The sequence below is a fragment of the Antechinus flavipes genome, chromosome 4 (genome assembly GCF_016432865.1).
Source record: "Antechinus flavipes isolate AdamAnt ecotype Samford, QLD, Australia chromosome 4, AdamAnt_v2, whole genome shotgun sequence".
In the NCBI taxonomy this organism is placed as follows: domain Eukaryota; kingdom Metazoa; phylum Chordata; class Mammalia; order Dasyuromorphia; family Dasyuridae; genus Antechinus; species Antechinus flavipes.
In genome coordinates, this window is record NC_067401.1 from 62,665,554 (window position 1) to 62,685,362 (window position 19,809).

Here is a 19,809-nt window from a genome sequence, read left to right on the forward strand (position 1 = left end):
GGGAATAAATATTTATTAGCCATCATTTTTGTATCAGGCAATGTGCTAAGCAATTCACACATATCTCATTTGACCTTCACAACACTGAAGAGAGGTGATACGTTATCCCCATTTTAAGGCTGAAGAAGTTCAGACAGGTAGAGATTTAATGATTTCTAGGATCATACACTTAGTAAATAAGACTTGACAGGAACTCAAGTCTTTCATGACTCCTCTAAAGAGGAGTCTGCCTCTAAAGATTACTTAGGTGAGTGGGACTGGGTCTCTCCTCTTGGATTTCTGAAAAGTTACAATGCTATGAAACTTTAGTTGTTGGGGTCATGGAATTGAGTAAAAATAAGAACCCTATATTCTGCATATCAGATCTTTCTAATCAGGATACCTAAGAGAATTGAAATATCTAAAAATGCCAAGAGGAATGGAGAGTGATAGAAGGCTGTGGGGAAGGTAAAAGGAAGTTATAGGGATCACCAAGAAAAGTGCAACACCTAGAAACAGTGTGAGAAAATTTTCAAATCAATACATCAAAGAACAAGCACTTACTAAACACCCCATAACATGATACATATGATACCCCTATGTATCAGGTACCATGCTAGGTGCAGAGGACACAAAATAAAAAAAAAGAAACAATCCTTACTGTCAAGGAGCTCCCATTTTAATGAGGAAGTTCATCCATATGTACAAAATAAACACAAAGTTAGCAGATACAAAATAATTTAATATAAGATAGTTTGGAAAGAAGGGCATTAGCCCTCAGTTGATCAATTAATAATTAATTGATAGTATTAAGTGTTCACTGTGTACCTGGGGTTTGGATCTTCCCACCAAAAGTGATATTTAAGTGCATCCTGAAGGAAGAAGGAAGATCTGTGGGACTGAGGTAAGAAGGGTATGTATTCTGGTCATAGAAAGTGATAAGTGTAAGGACTCAGAGGCAGTTGTGTTGTGAGTGATGAACAGAAAGAATGCTAGGTTGGATATCTTGCAGTTATGCAGGGTGCTAGAGAGGGAAGAATATCCAATGAGGGAGAAATAGTTGTTCGGGCCAGCTTTCCAAACTACACAGAAGCACTTGAGTTTTACTCTAGAGATAGTAAAGAGCAACTGGAGTTTGTAAAGTCTGAACTAGCTCCCTGGAGGCCTCAGGGTCAGCCAGAGTCAGGATAAGCAAAAGTCCTTGGTCTTTAGGGGGGAAAGTAAAGGAGATGGATAAAACTGCCACAAGCTTTCCACCAACCTTCGTTCTCCTCATCCTCCTGCAAAGTGAGTCTCGCTTGTCTCACTCCACCTTCTAATCCCTCCTATGATTATCTGTATACACCAAAAGATTGAGCCAGCACAGAATAGTGGGAAGAGCCATTTTCCCAAACATATGCCAATAGAGTTATTGTCCAATAGGTAATTAGCCTTAAGTGCTCTGTTATCTGATCCCAGTGCACCTCTTCATAGTTTCAGCCCTTAACAGGAGTTGATCGGGTCAGGAAGTGACATGACCAGAATATACAATTAATATACAATTAGATAGGATATACAATTAGAAGTCTAAAATGTGATCAATCAGACATGTTCCAGCTGGGCTTTGCAGGGAGGACAAGAGCTTGGATAATTGGTCATGTTGATCTTTTGACTTTAAGTGAAATTACAGTTGTCTTTCAGATGGATGTGTTTTATGGTCACTTATTCCCTTTGCATTTTTCTTATCTGAAAAAACACCAAAATGTATAGCTTTTAATATGTGCTAGGTACCATGCTAAGCCCCTCACAAGCGTTATCTTATTTATCCTCACAGCAACCCTGAGAGGTTGTTGTTGGTTAGTTGTTTCAATTGTGGCAACTCTTCAGGACCCCATTTGGGGTAACCTTGACAAAAAAAAAATGGAGTAGATTGCCATTTCTTCTCCAGCTCATTTTACAGATGAGGAAACTATGGCAAACAGGGTTAAATGATTTGCCTGGGGTAATCTGGCAAATTAGTGTCTGAGATTGAATTTGAACTTAGAGGTGTCTTCCTGACCCCAGGCCCAGCAGTCTATCCATAATTTTTTTTCATTTTATAGATGAGGAGACTGAATCACAGAGAAATTAAATGACTTGCCCAACAACATACAGCAAATAAATATATTTATTTGGATTTGAACTTAGATCTTCCTAATTGCAGACCTGGTTCTCTAGACTAGTGTCTAAATAGTTTCCAAGTAATAGCATCATAGACATCCTGTTTAAATTGATATTTATTTTTTCTATCAAAAAGAATAGGCTCCCTATCCCATCCTATTTGTATTCTCATCGCCAATTCTTCCTTAGTCCAATGTTATTAATTTCTTTGTTCTCTATTTAAAGGAGGACCAGGCTTAAAGTATCTACCCTTACATGTTGACTTTGAAAACCACACATAGTTCTTTAGATTTTTGAAATGCTTTTTTTCCCTTCATCATTGTAGGGAAATATATGAGAGTTTCAAATAAGTGGGAAAGTCACAAAGCTACAAAAACCTTAAGCATTCCCCTAGTTCTCCATGCAGACACAGTATTTCTTATATTTTCCCCCAACTTCATAACCTAATTGACTCCCTTCTTTCAGATCATGTGCCTCAAGATGAGAATCTAATTCAGTTTGGGTTAAATGCTATTCCAACTCTACATTTTCTATCTAGCCCAGATTGATTACCATGTTAAGCAGGAAGAGCAAATTATATACAGCACTATGAGTTATGCCACAGAAGACTATGACTAATTCAAATAACCTCAGCAAGTATTTATTAATCAACTAGGTGATACATATAAGGCACTATGTGGGGACCTCTGTGTGCAAGGATACCAAAAAAAGACATTCCTCACCTTCATGAATTAGACTCATTGCTGAGGATATGACCTATACACAGACACAATATCATGGAACAGAAAAGATATTTCAAATGATTATTTTAGGGAATTTTTTTGAAAGTGCAGTTTTAATTGATAGTGGGGATAGAGAATATGGAGAGGGGCAATCAAGGAAGTCTTCATGGAGGAGCTGAACTTTGAAAGAAGAGAAGGTTTTTAAAAGGAGGAAATGAAATTCTAGGCTTGGGAGTAGCCTTTGCAAGTGCACAGAGATAGATAGCAAGATGAACTTAAGAGAACAATGAGTCATTCCTTTTTGGTGGGAACTTAGAGCTCATAATGGGGAATAATGAGAAATAAGTCTGGGAATCTAGGCCCAAGCCAAATTATAAAAGGATTTATTTAGATGCCAAGTTGAACAGTTTATGTTTTATCCATTAAGCAATAGCAGGGGAGAGTACTGGCCAAACTTGTCTATTATGATGATTACTTTGGTAGCTGTATAAAGCATGGATGGCAGAAAGAATAGTTCAGATAATGGGTGAGGTTGAGGAATGACAAATTCAATGATGGACATATTAAAACTGAATTGTTCATGGGTGGATGTCCAAATAGATACCTAGCAGGCTATTGGAAATGATATGTAATTCCAAGTTTGGAATTATGATACTATATGGACAGAGGATCAAAATTTCAAGTATTCCCCAAGAATAAAAAGAGACAGTAGGCATAAGAGAATGTGTCATATTAGCAAAAATGCCTAGAAAGTGAGATTATATTAAAATATCATCAAAGATCTTTGTAAGTTTTGCAAAAATTAAAAGTTTATTTAGTGAGAATGAGAAATAGTATATAGAATAAGTGTTGATTAGTACACCTGAGAATTAAGTGAAAAAATATTTATAAAACATTCAACAGTACTAGCCAAATAGTAGCTACATAATAAATGCTTGTTCTCTTCCTCTATCCCTCCTATCTGAGGTATTAAAAAGTATGTTGTTTAAATACATTTTGGAGTATTTAAGCTTCATCTTAACCAAAAATTAAAATATTACCAAATCTTTTCTTAGAGCTGACAACTAGGGACAACTTTCTGTTTTTATTCTTCTGAGGAAAATAGTAGTTAAGGGTCACATGGTTAGTGGTAGAGTCTTAACTAGAACTCAGGTCTCCTAACTCTCACTGTAGTGCTTTTTCTATCACATTATGATTTCTCTCTAACATTGTTTAACAAAGGTTTATGTTCTCAAGCTTTGATATTTCAGGGACTTTTAAAAACTTCATTTTTGAAACAGTTCTGATGTAATATCCTAGCATTCTAATCTTTACTTGGCACAATGTGTTAAATGCCATCAGCAAGAGATGGTCTGAATCAACTCTGTTGATTCAAATGAGAGTTTGCATAGTGTATTTGACATGTATTTAAAATGAGAGTTTGCATAGTGTATTTGACATATATTTAAAAACAAGCTGTATGACATGATATTAATAAAGGCCTATTTTAAAGTGGATTGGTTTAAATTGAATTCTGTATTAGCAATATCAGATCAAGAGAGGAGAGTATTTCAAAAGTGTTCAGCCATGTTGAATGTAGTATAATGGTAAAGGAGAATTTTTGAGGAATTTTCAAGGGTTTGTCTGAAATAGCTTAGCTTTAGGTTATATAAATTAAGAACAGTGTGGTAAAACATGGATTCTAAAAAAAATATTAATAGTATTATTTACTCACCAATTTGTGAATATATTTTGAACTAGGAGTCCTAAGAGTACTTGTTGCATGAATGGGGATTTAACACATATGGCAAATTGTTTCTTAAATGCCTTTTTCAATCTTAAATGCCTAATCTACAATCTCTTTTGTGATATGCATTTTCAAAGATAATAAAATATTTTACATAGTCATTCCTCCCCCCCAAAAAAATCTGGAATTTTATCCTTCAGTTTCTAAAGTATTTTAGATTCCCCTGAGTCACTAAAAGCAAAACAAAACATGAAAAAAAAGAATGTAATTTGAGTAAACAAAGTCAAAGGAATGAAGATATAACAAAAACACCAACCTGCTTCTTCAGCACCAAACACTAAATGATTTAGATGACCTGATTCATATGTAATATTAAAACATTATCTTATCTTGTCCTCCAAATTCAACAAAGTTTCATTAGTTTGATGATAATAGGCCCTTAGTTTTGTGTATTGATTTTTGAAAGGTCAGATTAGTTTTGGACTCCTTCCTCAATGAACTCAAACATCGCTCATTTCTCTGTGCTATTTATGTTGAGCATGAACTCTTATGTTGACCAAAGCCTACCAAATTTTTTAGGAACTAGGAAGGATTTGGAGTGATTTAGGGTGGTCATAACCCACAAACCAATTTTATAGTTTTTTTTTTAAATTTCTTCAAAAACACGACTTTTGTTTGACCTTTCATGAACAATACAATTCCCATATCTAGTAGGTACAAAGGAAATCTGAGCAGGTATTCCTGATATAATGTGTTGTATTGTCTCTGTCAATTGTCTCTGTTTAATACCAATAATTCAGTGTTACTGCTTCTTTGGAACGCTTTTTTCTTAATAAAATCATCTAACAATATAGTTTCTGTTAATTAAAGTTAAGATTTTTCTAATTTTTCATAGTTATAATTTCTGTATTTTTATTTTGTATTTTTCTCAAACACAAATATCTATTTATAATTATTGTGTAATATATAATTACTGTTATGGAACAAATTTCATTGACTTGCCATAAAAATAAAATATGTATAAAATAAATGTGTTATTTTTAGCCTTTTCTTAATTTTTACTACTTTTAATAATAAACTGATTCATTCAAACCTGTTTGTGATGAATAAATGAATAATAGTATATTGATGTCCTTATTTAATGTGATTTTTAATCTTTTTTTTCCCCTTAGAAATGAAGAGTAGTATGGTAGATAGAAAGTTGGGCTTGGAGGCAAGAAGAAATTCAAGTCTTGCCTCTGATACATTCTGTTGTAATATTGGCTAAGTCAACTAATCATTATCCTAGAGAACTCTCTGGAACTTTAAGTTACAGATTAAGTATTAATCTGCATTAGGAGAGTGAGTTTCTTCATAAGCAGTTCCTTGAATGAATCATAATTCCAATTTTTTCCCCTTAAAATTATTTGTCTTGTATTTTCTCTGTACACTGATCAATTGTAAATATAATAAAGTTATTTATAGAATCATTGCATTACATGAATATGAACATAATAATGTTCCTCAAACACGAATTTGCAAATAGCAAAAGCCTGATATAATTGATTAGTCTCTAATCTGAGTCCTGAACATCTTTCTTAAACCAAGATTATACTTAGTCTTTAATTATAATTAAGTGGCCTAGTCTATTTGTATAGAAAAATCTATTTACTTTCTTTGGCTTTAGTAACTAATTACTTCATAACATAAAATGTATATTTTCATATAAAATGAATCTTCCTTTGTTTCTCTGTAGGGTGATATCCAGCAACTGTTAATTACAGCTGACCCTAAAGCAGCTTATGACTACTGTGAGCATTATAGCCCAGACTGTGACTCCCCTAGCCCCAATGCTGCTCAGGCTCAGGAACCACATATTGAGGAGGTGAGTATAGCTATTTCTAGCAAACACATTCCTTGTTGAATCATATTTTCACATACTTAATATAATTATTCATCTGTTTTTGGCATATTTGCAATCAAATAATTAACCTATGCTCTTTTCTACATTGTAGCTTTCTACTTCATTCTAGGAGGTGACACTCTGGGGCAACAAAAAGAAGAGGAATTATTGTTGTAGTTTCTGTTGAAAAATATTTTTCCTTTTATAATATTTTAAAAACAGGTTTTCTATATACCTTGTTTCTATTTGAGTGTATAGTCATTCTATGCATGCAAATTTCAGCTTTTTGTAGAAATATTTTTGAAAGATATCAAGAATTAGCCTTCTGAATTATATTAAATCAGCCCTATATAATTTCTACAAATTATATTATAGCTTTCAGTATTTATCATTTTTGTAGTTGTTTATGTGATTGAAAGCATTTTGAGCAGGTATGGTGGCACACAGATCTAATCACCTGTTCTGTGGAGGCTATGAATGATATAATTGAAGCTCAGGAATTCTGAGCAACAGTATATATAAAGTTTATCAAGTGTGCTCTTTCAGTCTGGAACCAAAATGATGATACCCTCAGAGGTGGGTGTGGGGAAGAAAGAAGCTACTGTGCCTAAGGAAGGATAAATGACTCATGTCAAAAACAGAGAAAGTCAAAGCATCTATACCAAGTAACAATGAATCAAGTCATAAGTAGCTGCTATATTCTAGTCTAGAAAAGCTAGTGAAATTTAGTCTCTAAAAAAAAAAAAACCATTTTGAGATACCAAATGACATTAATTTTTTTAAATGAGGGGAAAATATTGAGGTTAAGAAAGCTATTATTTTCATTACAAATTAACAAATGATATAGTAACATTAAGGAATAATGATTTGCAAAATTAGATGTTCTGTTACATTTTGAAATGACTTAGCTTATCTTCCTCATCTTATGTAGATTCTGTCGACTTTATTATTATTTAGGAAGGCAGAAAAAAATGTGACTATAGACCAGTAGTCTTAACATTTCTTGTGCAGAATTTGTCTCAACCAATAAAAATAATAAAATATAATTGCCATAGCCCTAACTAGATACTTAATTTCCTTTCTCTTAATTTGAAATTCTAGGAGAAATAATCTTTCTGGTATATTTCTAAATAGAAAAATAAAAAATAATCAAGAATTTATTTATTGTGCTTAGGAAAAATAATAATTTTTTCAAGTTATGTATCTACATAATTGAACAATGAATGTTTCATTTATCTATCTATCTATATCTATCTACTCATCTACCTACAGTGTCTCAAAATAACATTTCTAAATGAGAAATGGCATCTTTCAAGTTGATTTATAATTTGATAGGAATATAGATGTAGATGACTATTGTCACCTACATTTTTCATGAATAAGAGATCTAAATAAGAAAATACTGAAAAAATACTAATGAGGTATACTGATAGAATATTATCCCTAGAACAGGCCAATCAGGGTTCTGCTAACAAATATTTCCAATGTGACCTTTGGCAAGTCACTTCATAGCTCAAAATTGTAGACAACTCTTTAAGGCTATTACTGGAAGGGCTTACATGGATCTTGGGGGAAGGAGGAGGAGGAGGAGAGAGAGAGAGAGAGAAGAGAGAGAGAGAGAGAGAGAGAGAGAGAGAGAGAGAGAGAGAGAGAGAGAGAGAGAGAGAGAGAGAGAGGAAAGTAGAGAGAAAGGGATAGAGAGAAGGAGAGAAAAAGAAAGAGAAAGAAGGAGAGGAAGAGGGAGAGGGAGAGTGAAAGGGAAAAGGAGAGGGAGAAAGATCCTTGAAAGGAGATGGCATGGATTTCAAAATCAAGACACTTTTAGCTTCTCAGGATTGGACAACACAATATTTTCCTCCATCTAATTATGAACTTCTTATATTATCAGCTGCTTTTGGTTAATTTTTCCTAAAGAGAATGTATGCAGATTTCTATCAGAGATAGACATTCAATGGGTTTTCCCCAAAGGGTTTTCCCTTAACACAAAAATTGAATTTAAATTAAGAATCTAAATAGGCATATAAAGAAATCCTTTTGTATTATCAGAATTATGCTATACATAGTGCATTTTTGGTACTAATATTTATTTGGATTTAATATCAGAATATGCTATTGAAACTGATTCTTTATCACATTTTATAGAAATTGGCAAGATGTCAGAAATAGAAGAAATACATGAAAATGACTTCATTCTCTCCCAACATTTGTTATCTAGTTTAACTTTTTTACTGATCTTGAACTCATTTTATTCCCCAAGGACATCATATTTCATCATCTCCTTCTTAAAATTTGTTTTAGGACTTTTTTTGGAATATCAAGGATACCAGGAAAGAGAAAATTAGCATAAGTAGATCTGTAGGACTATTGACTGTAGTTTAATATTTAATATTTCAGTGCATTGTATAATCTTATAATTATGTCATATATATTTTTCTTTTCACTCTCTCCCTCTATCTCTCTGTCTCCCTCTCCATCTCTGCCTCTGTCTCTGTCTTTCTCTGTCTCTGTCTCTCTCTCTCATTCTCTCTCCCTTTTTCTCCACATATTTACATATATATGTTTACACACATAAATACAGGGATTGTCTCTCTTTATAAGATAAGGCAAAATAAAAGAAGACAATGAACAAATAAATGAGAAAAATTGGAAGGAAGGAAAATTACTTTTAGTGTAGATAAGAATTTTGACATATAAGTTCACTATTGCTATGAAAAGCATATCACAGCTTTGATTGCATGTTATAATGCTAATAATTGTTGGTATTTCACTTTTCCCCCCTAGTCTATGACCTTATGGTCATATGTCAATAGTATAATCTTATTTAATAGCTAAGAAGAGCTAACATTTATCCTATGCTGTAACACTTGCAGTGTTTTATCTATATCTCTTTTGATCTTCATAAGAAGCTTGTAAAAAATAAGTTACTATTGTTAGTCCAATTTTATAGTTGAGGAATGTGAGGGTGAAAGAGGAGGCTAAGTGATTTGCTGATTTCTCATACCTAGTATTGTCTGAGGAAAGATTCAGATGTATGACTTTCTAACCCTAAGTCCAAAACTCAGTCCATGTTGATAATTTTCCTTTCCTTATTTTTAATATAAATTAAAAATGGTTATTTTACAGTACTCCTGGCAGTCATATGTACATTTGATAAAAAAATGAATTGAACTTTCCTTTTTTTTCAAAACTATTTGACAACCAGATAAAGCAACAAAGAAAAATCATTTGTTGTTAAAAGGAATTAATAACAATGAAAAGGGGCTATACAATATCCAAAACAGCTTAGGTTGTATTTATTCTTCATATTACAATAATAACTAAATATCGATGCTTCCATATGAGAATTGTTTTGCAGAATTTCAAAATGTGACAAATCAAAATATTCCTCAAATTAATTTCTTTATACTTATGCATGCCATTATATTGCATGTTAGCATTTTTATTTTTGATTTACAAATAAATGACTTTGTCCTTCCCAAGATGGAGAAGTAAATAGAGGATGTTTCATATCTGCTTATTTGGTATTCTTTAAATCTTTTCTTCCTATTTTCAAGGGCATTGAATATTCCCTGCCATGTTCTAGGCACTGAAAACATGAAGACAAAAGTAAAAAAAAAAGCCTAATTGTAATTAGGCTCCACAGATCCACTTATACTAATTTTCCCTTTCCTGGTATCCTTGATATTCCAAAAAAGTCCTAAAACCAATTTTAAGAAGGAGATGATGAAATATGATGTCCTTGGGGAATAAAATGAGTTCAAGATCAGTAAAAAAATTAAACTAGATAACAAATGTTGGGAGAGAATGAAGTCATTTTCATGTATTTCTTCTATTTCTGACATCTTGCCAATTTCTATAAAATGTGGTAAAAAAAAGTTAATAGTAACTTGTTAACATAATTTTATCTGTAATATATGCAACACAAATTGAATAATCATTTACTATTAATAATAAGATTAAAGAAACTAGATTTAAAAAAAATTAGTTTAGGAATAATGTAATAGGTTAATTAATTTTGAATTAATTGCTATTGAGTTGTGTGATGGTTATGGATGGTTTCTAAAGAGATCTAAAAGAGAACAAGAAATGAAAGAATCTCCTAGAAATATATATTATGGGAAGAGAAGTTTCTCTTTTCTCTTATCCCTTTTGATCATTCTGTCTTCTTTCATTTTAATGAATATCATTATTTATTAGTGACTTATGTTTATCATCAAGATGTTATAATGCTTAATCATAGAATTTTAGATTTTGAAACATCTCAGAAATAATTGTCTTTTCTTTACCCCAACATTTTATAATTAAGGAAACTGAAACCCAGAAAGGAGATATGACCTTGTCAAAAATCATAACTAGGTAGTTACAAATAGAACTCATTTCTAAGTCTACTATTTGGAAATAGTTTGAAACATGTCCAGAGTTCCCCATTTCTTTGCAGCAAGAGCATTATTTCCTACTCACCACAGGGACTGTAAAGTCAAACTTAGATTCTAAGTGGAGACTCATAAATTCTACCTTACATGGGGAAAGATAAAATTGGATGATTTACAATTTTTGTATGAATTTACAGTTTCACTTTGTAAATCTGCCTATATTTTCCTATTTATTTGGCATAAATTTCTATATACCTTAAACACCTTTACTTATTTCCATTTCATTTCAGGAACTATTAGAAATTCAAATGAAATTTTAAAATAGTAGCTTTTGTTTTTAGAATCATTTGCTTTAGTTAGTTACTTATTACTATTTTGCATACCAAGTTTTCTAGCATTATATAATCATATTTTTGTCAAATATAGGCACTATATGTAATTGATGGAGATATTGTCTTTTAAAGACAATGACTATTATTACTATAGTTGACCTTAATTAAAAAGCAAGAATTTTAGAAGTGTTTTGTTGATATAATGTAGTCACAATTTGATACATTTTAGGTTGGTATAAACTGAAATGGTGTTCCTATTATTTGATTATTAATAAAAAATTTTTTTTTCTAGAAAAAGTTATATATTGGACTCATTTACTTCAAATTAGAATTTTTATGGTCATGTTCAAGTTACACACATGTGTATGAAATTCCTTTCCTTATATGTCCATAAGACTCTAGTCTAAGCTATGTAATATGGCTACATTAGAGAAGACTGCCATGTGGTTAGTTTAGCACTATTTTCATTTTAAAACTAGGCAAATTTCATACAAGTAGCAACTCATTGTTTTCTTAACCTCATGAAGTATTTTAAGCTTGTTTATTTGTTTATAATGGTAATGAAACAATATCTAATCTTCCTTAAATCAATAGAAATATATTTGATTCTTCTTAAATTTAATTTAGTAAATATTAATTCATGATTTTATGATTAGCTTGTATACTTTAGATGGGTGTTTCTCAGACATTTTGTGTCATGAGCTCTTAGGCAGTTGTAGAAAACCTATGGACCCTTTTTCAGAACAATGTTTTTAAAGCATAAATAAATTATATAGATTTACAAAAGAAACCAATTATATTGAAACAAATATTTTTTGTTATCAAATATTTTTTCCTTAAAAAGTTGATGTATCTTAGCTTAAAAACTGCTCCTTTAAACAGATTTGTGGCTTCCTTTCACAAGGTTTTAAATGTACGATAGGGATGACAGAATCAAAGAATTTGAGACTTGGAAGGGACATCAGTGACCATTTAGTCAAACTATACTGCAGAGTAATCCCACTACAAGATACATAATAAATGATCATCCAGTTTCTGCTTAAAGACTTCCAAAAAAGGAGACCCAGCATCTTTCAAGTCCATACATTCCACTTTTGGACTGTTTTAGTTATTATTGAAGTTTAACTTTATATGAAAGCTAAATAAACATTTCCGCAACTTTAATCAATTGCTTTTGTTTCTGACAGTTGGGGCCAAAGCAAATGAGTTGAATTCCTCTCATACATGATAGAATTTCAAATATTTGATCATAGCCACTATATTCCCCCCTCATTTTTCCTTAAGGTTATTTATGCAAAGTTTTTTTTTTTTCTCCTACTAGTCCTCATATGTCATGAATTCAAAACTATTTTTTTTTTACTTTTTTCTTGGTCTCCTTTGGGCATTCCCCATCAATCATCAGTGTCATTCCTCAACATTGTTACTGAGAACAGAGTACAATTCTGGAAATGAGATCTGCTGAGTGCTGAGTACAGTAGTACAATCATCTCTTTTTTTGGATTTGATGCCCATTTTCATGTTCTTTAAGATCACACCAGCTTTCTGGCTGCCAAATCAGTCTCCTAGATCACACTAAGGTTGTAGTCAATTTAGAATCCTATTTTCCCACAGAACAATTACCATATATTCAAGCCCCTCTCATATTATACTTCTGAAGTTAATTTGTTTTGGGTACCCTAATGTAAGATGTTAGATTTTTCTCTATTGAATTTCATTTTATGAAATTTAACACAATATACTTGCTTGATGTTTTTGGATGCTGACTATCTATCATCCAGCATATTTTCCATCTTTCCTGGCTCAAAGGTCTAGAACCAGAAAAGACATTGATCTAGTCTAACCCCTTTATTTTGAACAGGAGGAATATGTGGCCCAGAAAAGTTGACTAGGTCAAGTTCACAGGAGTAATAGGGCATTGGAATCCCCTTCCTCTGAAATCCTTACAAGAGTTTTCCATTGTATTGCATGACTTTTCAATCTTGCTTAAATGCTCAAGGGTTATTAATAGTGTCTTTACATGTTGTTTCAATCATTTTTTCTTTTAGCCCATCTGAAAATTAACTACTTTGTAAAGGGCTGAAACTTTGAATAGGTGCATTTGAATTAGACAACCAAGCACTCAAGGCTAATTACCTATTAGAAATAAAACAATGACTATATTAGCATATGTTTGGATAAATGGCCCTTCTCACCATTGATGCTGGATCAATGTTTGGTGTAAAGATAATCTTAGACACGGATTAGAGGGTGGGGTGATAGAGGATAGACTTCATTTGGTGGCAGGACCAGGAGGAGAAAGATAGAGATTCTGGACTCTAGAATCAAGAAGAGATCCTTGGCAAAAGTCCTGGCAGTTTGTCTGTCTCCTTCACTTCTCCCCCTAAAGACCAAGGACTTTTACTTATCCTTACTGGCTGATTCTGAGGCCTCCAGGGAGCTAGACCGGACTTTACACTATTTTATTATTCATAGCATGTTATGAGTTTATTTCAGGTGCTGTAGTTAATTGTCATTTAATGAAGATTTTGGAAGATGGGTTATTTTTGGCAGTAAACTTTTGCTTTAAAATGATTTAATTAATGAAATTGACTCATTTTTGGAATATATTCTTAACATATTTCATTCAGGGATGATGTTTCTGGAAAAGAAATGATGTCTGTCTATTAAAAATACTGTCAGATTATGAACATTTTTCAACATAGAATCATCTGAAATAACATGATTTTATGATGACTGTGCATAATAAAATATCTTCAAATCAAATTTTGCTGAATATCTATTTTTAATATTCTAATTCTTACTTTATATTCTTTTCTATCAATTAACTTGCTTTTTCATTATTATTGTATTTTATCATGAATAAGAAAATACAATAGTTCTATTTTTTCCAAAAGATGGCAATAGTGTTTTGCTCTTTAACCTTTACTGTGAGTAAAAGTTAAGAAGAGTCTTTCTACCACTGCTAACATCATATCTTGCTGTTAACAAAGTTGCCTGATATTTTTCCTTCTGCAATGTAGTATGCACCTGAAGATATTATCGAATATGACTATGAGTATGGGGAAGCAGAGTATAAAGAGGCTGAAAGTGTAACAGAGGGACCCACACTAATTGAGGAAACCATAGCACAAACTGAGGTAACAATGAAAAAGCCGTGGCGTTCTGCTTTTTGTCTTTGTGTGGTTTGTCCTGTCATCATTTGTTCCTCAAACTCATCATATTTCTTCCTTTCAGTCTTTCCCTTCCACCTGAATATCAGTTTTTTTCTTTCATTTGACAGAAGGAGACTTGAAGACTGGCTGATCATTTTTAATCTTTGCTTTAGCTTTCTTTTCATTCATACTCTCTCTGCATCCCTTTTCATTTTATTTATGTTATCCATTGCATTTTTCACCACATTTTACAGAAAAAGAAATCCAATTACCAAAAGAAGAAAAGAACAGTGGCCAGTAACTCAAAGGGAAAATCCAAAAAGGTCACGCCTCCCAAATCTGAAAAAAATGCATCTAAGAAGAAGAAAAGTTACCAGGCCGCAGCCAGAGGCAGACTAGGGGTAAAGGTAGCAATGAAAAGACAAATCAAGATCTCTCCAAAATCAAGACCGGAAGATCTCTGATAATGAGTCATAGTCCTAACCCAACTAGATTGATAAGTCTCTGGCTAATACCATAACCCAATTAAGTAATAATTCCTGTAAATTTTCTGGATTAGCTATTATTTTCACTAATTGTTTTATTTTTAAATATGATTCTTAGGCAAATGTTGTTGATGATTTTCAAGAATACAACTATGGAACATCTGAAAGCTACCAGACTGAAAATCCTAGGCGGGTATCTGGACCAAATGAGGTAATACATATAGGAAGAACTTAACTGTGATTTATCTTTTCACAATAGTATATTATTTGATACATAACATATCTCACTCTGGAAAAATCTATAATCTCTGAAAAGTTCTATTCCATTATGCCTTTTGCTAAGGTAAAAAAAAAATCTTACAATTTTCTGTAATTCTTAATAACAACTCATTTCATAAATCAGCCAGTTCAGATACCAGTTCCAGCATTATGGCATTGAATTGGCAGGTTTATTTTTTTTATTGTATATTGCAGTGAATGGCCAACATTTTTCAAATGCATTGGAAATGTAAATGTTTTAATAGTCCAAGTTTGGGGAAAAATAAAAGAAAGCAATATAGTTGAAATAAAAATTCATCTAGTGATATATTATTATTCCATCAGTTGAAGAATTAAAGTATGCTGGCCAACTTTTTGATGAATTTGTAGTAACACTAAAGCTGATTTTTCAAAGATAAAATATTCTTAATCAACTGGTTTGGAGGGTAATAATGACTAATTATAAAAGTCTTTCAGATGGTTCATTTAAAAAAAATCTTAAGAGATGTACAAAAGCAAATTTACTACAAGAGAAATACTATCATATTTATTGTAATCCTTAAAACCAAAGGATAAGGTTAACTGCCTCAGTATAAATGTAAAAATATTAGAAGAATTACCAGTTAGAATTTGATCATGAATGGTTATAAGCCAAAAAGTATTAAATAACTTTACAGAGAATTTCTTTTATTTCTTACAGTAAAAATAAAATATGAAAGTCTTAACCTGAAAGCATATTATTTAGAATACCCAAATTTTTAGGTCAAAAAGACCTGAGGGATCATCTGTTTCATCATTCTCACTTTACAAATAAATAAATTAAAGCCTAAAAAATTTAAATAATTTCCTTTAATTTCTGATAGCCTGAAACTGGTAGAAATAGTATTAGAATTCAGATTTCTCCACTCCCCAACCAATGGTCTTTTAGCTTATTCTCATCTCATCACTCCAGTCTTTTTTTCTCCCTTCTTTTTCTTTTTTTGCTCTTTATATTACTCTCCCTTCCTTCCTTCTTACATTTTTATTGACTCATTTAATTTTATTTCCTACTGTTAGAGAATCTTAGTTCTGACAAAATCTATGTTAACTATTTTTTAAAGCTCTAATTGGATAGATGATATACTGAATTTTATGACATTCGACTTTAATATATGTTCCATGACAAATAATTGAATTCTAGATTGCTGCGCTTCAATTTTAGAAACTACATGAAAGAAGCATTTATTTTTAAATGTACATTTTGGAAAATTGACATATATGTATTCATTTAGTTACTTCAGGAATTAAAATACTTATGAAAAACATGCTATGTGTCAGGCACTGTGCTAGATGTTAGGATTGATGATTTCATGCCTCCCTCCAAAAGAATTAAGATCAAAACCTTGATTGGAGCTAACATCAGATATGACATCAAAAATATAATTGAAAGATGTTATTGTTAAAGTGATAGCTCCACAGAGATTCTACCTTATTCTTTTTTAATACCAAAAGCATTTTTTATGATATGGTTGCCTTAAATATAATTTCTACTATTGAACATTTTTTGGAGGCTAGAAACTTAAAACATAGCTAAAGTAAATATCTTCCCCAAAATTACAGAATTAATCTGTATTTATTTATGCAGCCATGAAAGTCCTAATCCTCAGCATAGTGGCTGACTTAATATACAATATAGTTTTCTTGTCCACAACCACTAATTTTGAATTCAAAAGATCTTTTCCTTCAGTACTTGATCACAAAATTAGTATCTTAACTGACATAATTTTATGCCAAATTTAAAAAGAAATTATTCAGTGTTGTCATGATATCTAATTCACAATATTCATAATACAATAGGATAAAACCATATGATTGAGTGAAAACAACAGTACTTTATTTCAATAAAATAGTTTCATAATAGCTGCTATTTCCTTTATTAAGGTTTGTTTATGACTTTAAGATGGAATATATCTTTGTATTTTGCTTCTGTACATCTCAGATAAGATACTGTTGAAAGAATTAGTATCTTTAAATCACTGCTTTGTGTTTCACTATTTCTTGAATAAGCAACTAGAAGATGCAAAGGTTATATAAATATACAAAAGTTTTCAACTTATTTTCCAATAAATTTTGCAGAATTCATTTTGAATTTCACTTCCTTTTCATCCTCCAAATAAAAACCTCATTTTGAGGATTCACATTATTCAATTTACTAAATGTTCTGCAAAATCATTGTAAATATATAAAATATTATACATAGATATATATAATATTTTATTATATTTGTGAAAGTTGAAATATTTAACCTTGCATTGGATGTTGTTGACAATAGTAAAAATTACTAAGCCTATCAATGAAACTATTGCACTCCTTAAAAATGTTATATGAGAATTTTTTAAATGTAGTATTGTGTATATGTTTTCATGTTTTATTTTCATTTTTGCTTGTTCAACTTTGTTGAACATATGAAACTGAGCTGACTAACAATGGCAGTTTTCAACTGAACTGGCAAATATACATGTTTAACTTCATGTGAGATATTTGCAAAGCACCCTAAAAAAGTAAACAATTTGAAATCAGTATTTCCTTCAATTTATTGAAATACATTTAAATTTTCCTGAAAGGCTAAGTTTTCTAGGCCTTCAGGTACCAAAAAAAAAAAAAAAAATACTACAATACTACTGACCTGGCTTCTTATGACATACTGCCATCTAGTATCAACAAATGCTTTAATTGCTTTACTAACAATAACCCTCATGTTCTCCAATCCTTTACTACTTGAATAAATAGCAAGATCCAGTTGAAGAAGTATTTACTGAAGAATACATAACTGGAGAGGATTATGATTCCCAGAGAAAAAAAGTCGAGGATAACCAGTATGAAAGCAAAGGAGTAGACGGCAGGGATTCTGATCTTCTGGTAGATGGAGATTTAGGAGAATATGATTTTTATGAATATAAGGAATATGAAGATAAACCCACCAATCCCACTAATGAAGAATTTGGTCCAGGTGTACCAGCTGAAACTGATATTACAGAAACAAGCGTAAGTTGGTATTAGGACAAAGTGAATGTTTTTTTGTTTGTGTTGTTTTTAAGTTTTTTTTTCATGTTGGTCTTATTATTCTTTTGGTCTTTAAATATTAACTTTTTTTGTTTCCCAAGAGGATTATGAGTATAAACCTAAACAAAACCCCAAGGAAAACATGATTTTCTGCATAAGTATGATTACAAGAAAATCTCCTTCTCTTATGGAAAAGTTCATTTAAACAATTAAAGAGTTCTGAATTAATGTTAAAAGTCAATTTATATAATTATATAATAAATTTACATATTATATAATATGATTATGTCATAATATATAATTATATAATTAATATAAACATGACTAGAAATGTTATCAATGTATCTTCACAGTTCATAAATTAAAATTGTAGTGTCAATTTACCATATGTTAACTTTACATATCACTGTTTTATTTTAATACTTTAATAATTGTTTTTTATCTATTGAAATGCTATGTTAGATTCACAAGGTTACGGCAATGTATTTTGATGGACCCAGTAATTCAATATCATTTCTGGATTCAATAAAAATTTTGCTCACATTTGTTTTGTCTATCTAAACTAGTGATTTCTCCTAAAATGATACATAATATATTCCTTTTAAAAAAAATCTAAAAGTCAATGTAGTCAATTTTAATGGCAAACTGTTATGTATAATCAAACATTTAAACTTTATTTAATTGTTTTCTGGACAGATACATGGCCATGGTGCCTATGGGGAAAAGGGACAGAAAGGAGAACCAGCTGTGGTTGAACCGGTGAGTATTTATAAGGATATATTTAAGTTTAAAGTGATTGTGTTTTTAGGTGATAATTATGTATAATTTGAAATTATACTTAACTGATCATATTTAAAATACTATTGTGTAAAGTATTCTTAATTTATGATGTTTCCAATTGATAGATCATAGTGATATAGAAACTCTATATATCAACAATGAAAACCAAAATCTTAAGCCTATGTAGTTGCTAACAAATTTTGTGATTCTCTGATTATATAATTGGGATGATATAATTGTGTAAAATGGTTTCATAGCTATATAGTTATATATGATGACCTTAGAATCTCCTTCAGCTTCAAATTTCTTAAACCTCCTTATTTGGCCCCCAATGTACCACAGACATGGATATACTGTTCTACCTACAGAATCAAAGGGCTACATGTTTTCTGCCTTTGTGAAAAAGGAAAATTCTCATCTAAAAATTTTCTGGCATAAATGCTACTTCTGTAGAGCTTAAAGTCATAATGTCCAGTTTGGTTATTCAGCTAGTTAATGTCATGGGAGAAAGTTCCTCACTTATGCCAACAAATTTGAGATTAAGATAGGGAGGAAGCTGTAGAGATTTGTTTTTATTTTTAGCTCATGAAAAAGCTCCTGGGATCATAGATGTAGTGCTGGAAGGAACCTTAAAAATCATCTAGTTCAAAAACCTTCATTCTACATAAGGATAAACTGAAGTTCAGGCAGATAAAGTGACGTGACATAGAAGTAAAAATCAGAGATGAGACTTAAATCAAGGTCCTCAGTCTTCAGAACCAATAATTATTCTGCTGTATCATGAGGCTCAGGGAGATTAATTGACATCCCAATTCATGTGTTCAGTAAGCAGCAGAGCTGAGCCTCTATCTCCTGATTATTGAACCAGTGCTCTTTCTGTTATATCATACTAGAGAGATTTTAAATCATGAGGGAATGTGTTGGAGTGAATAGGGAGCC

At 31.4% G+C, this 19,809-nt stretch overlaps 1 protein-coding gene across 4 annotated transcripts in view; it reads left to right on the top strand.

The window, feature by feature from the left end:
- Positions 1 to 19,809, top strand: part of COL11A1 (collagen type XI alpha 1 chain) — a 264,657-nt gene that overhangs the window by 74,023 nt on the left and 170,825 nt on the right. The window contains exons 5-9 of one of the 4 annotated variants that reach the window (XM_051993218.1): positions 6,302 to 6,430; positions 14,174 to 14,290; positions 14,909 to 15,001; positions 17,818 to 18,072; positions 18,787 to 18,849. In XM_051993218.1, coding sequence (XP_051849178.1) covers positions 6,302 to 6,430; positions 14,174 to 14,290; positions 14,909 to 15,001; positions 17,818 to 18,072; positions 18,787 to 18,849 — 657 coding nt within the window. Of the gene's footprint in view, positions 1 to 6,301; positions 6,431 to 14,173; positions 14,291 to 14,559; positions 14,713 to 14,908; positions 15,002 to 17,817; positions 18,073 to 18,786; positions 18,850 to 19,809 lie in introns of all 4 variants that reach the window. The other 3 variants (XM_051993219.1, XM_051993220.1, XM_051993221.1) reach the window with 3 other exon arrangements.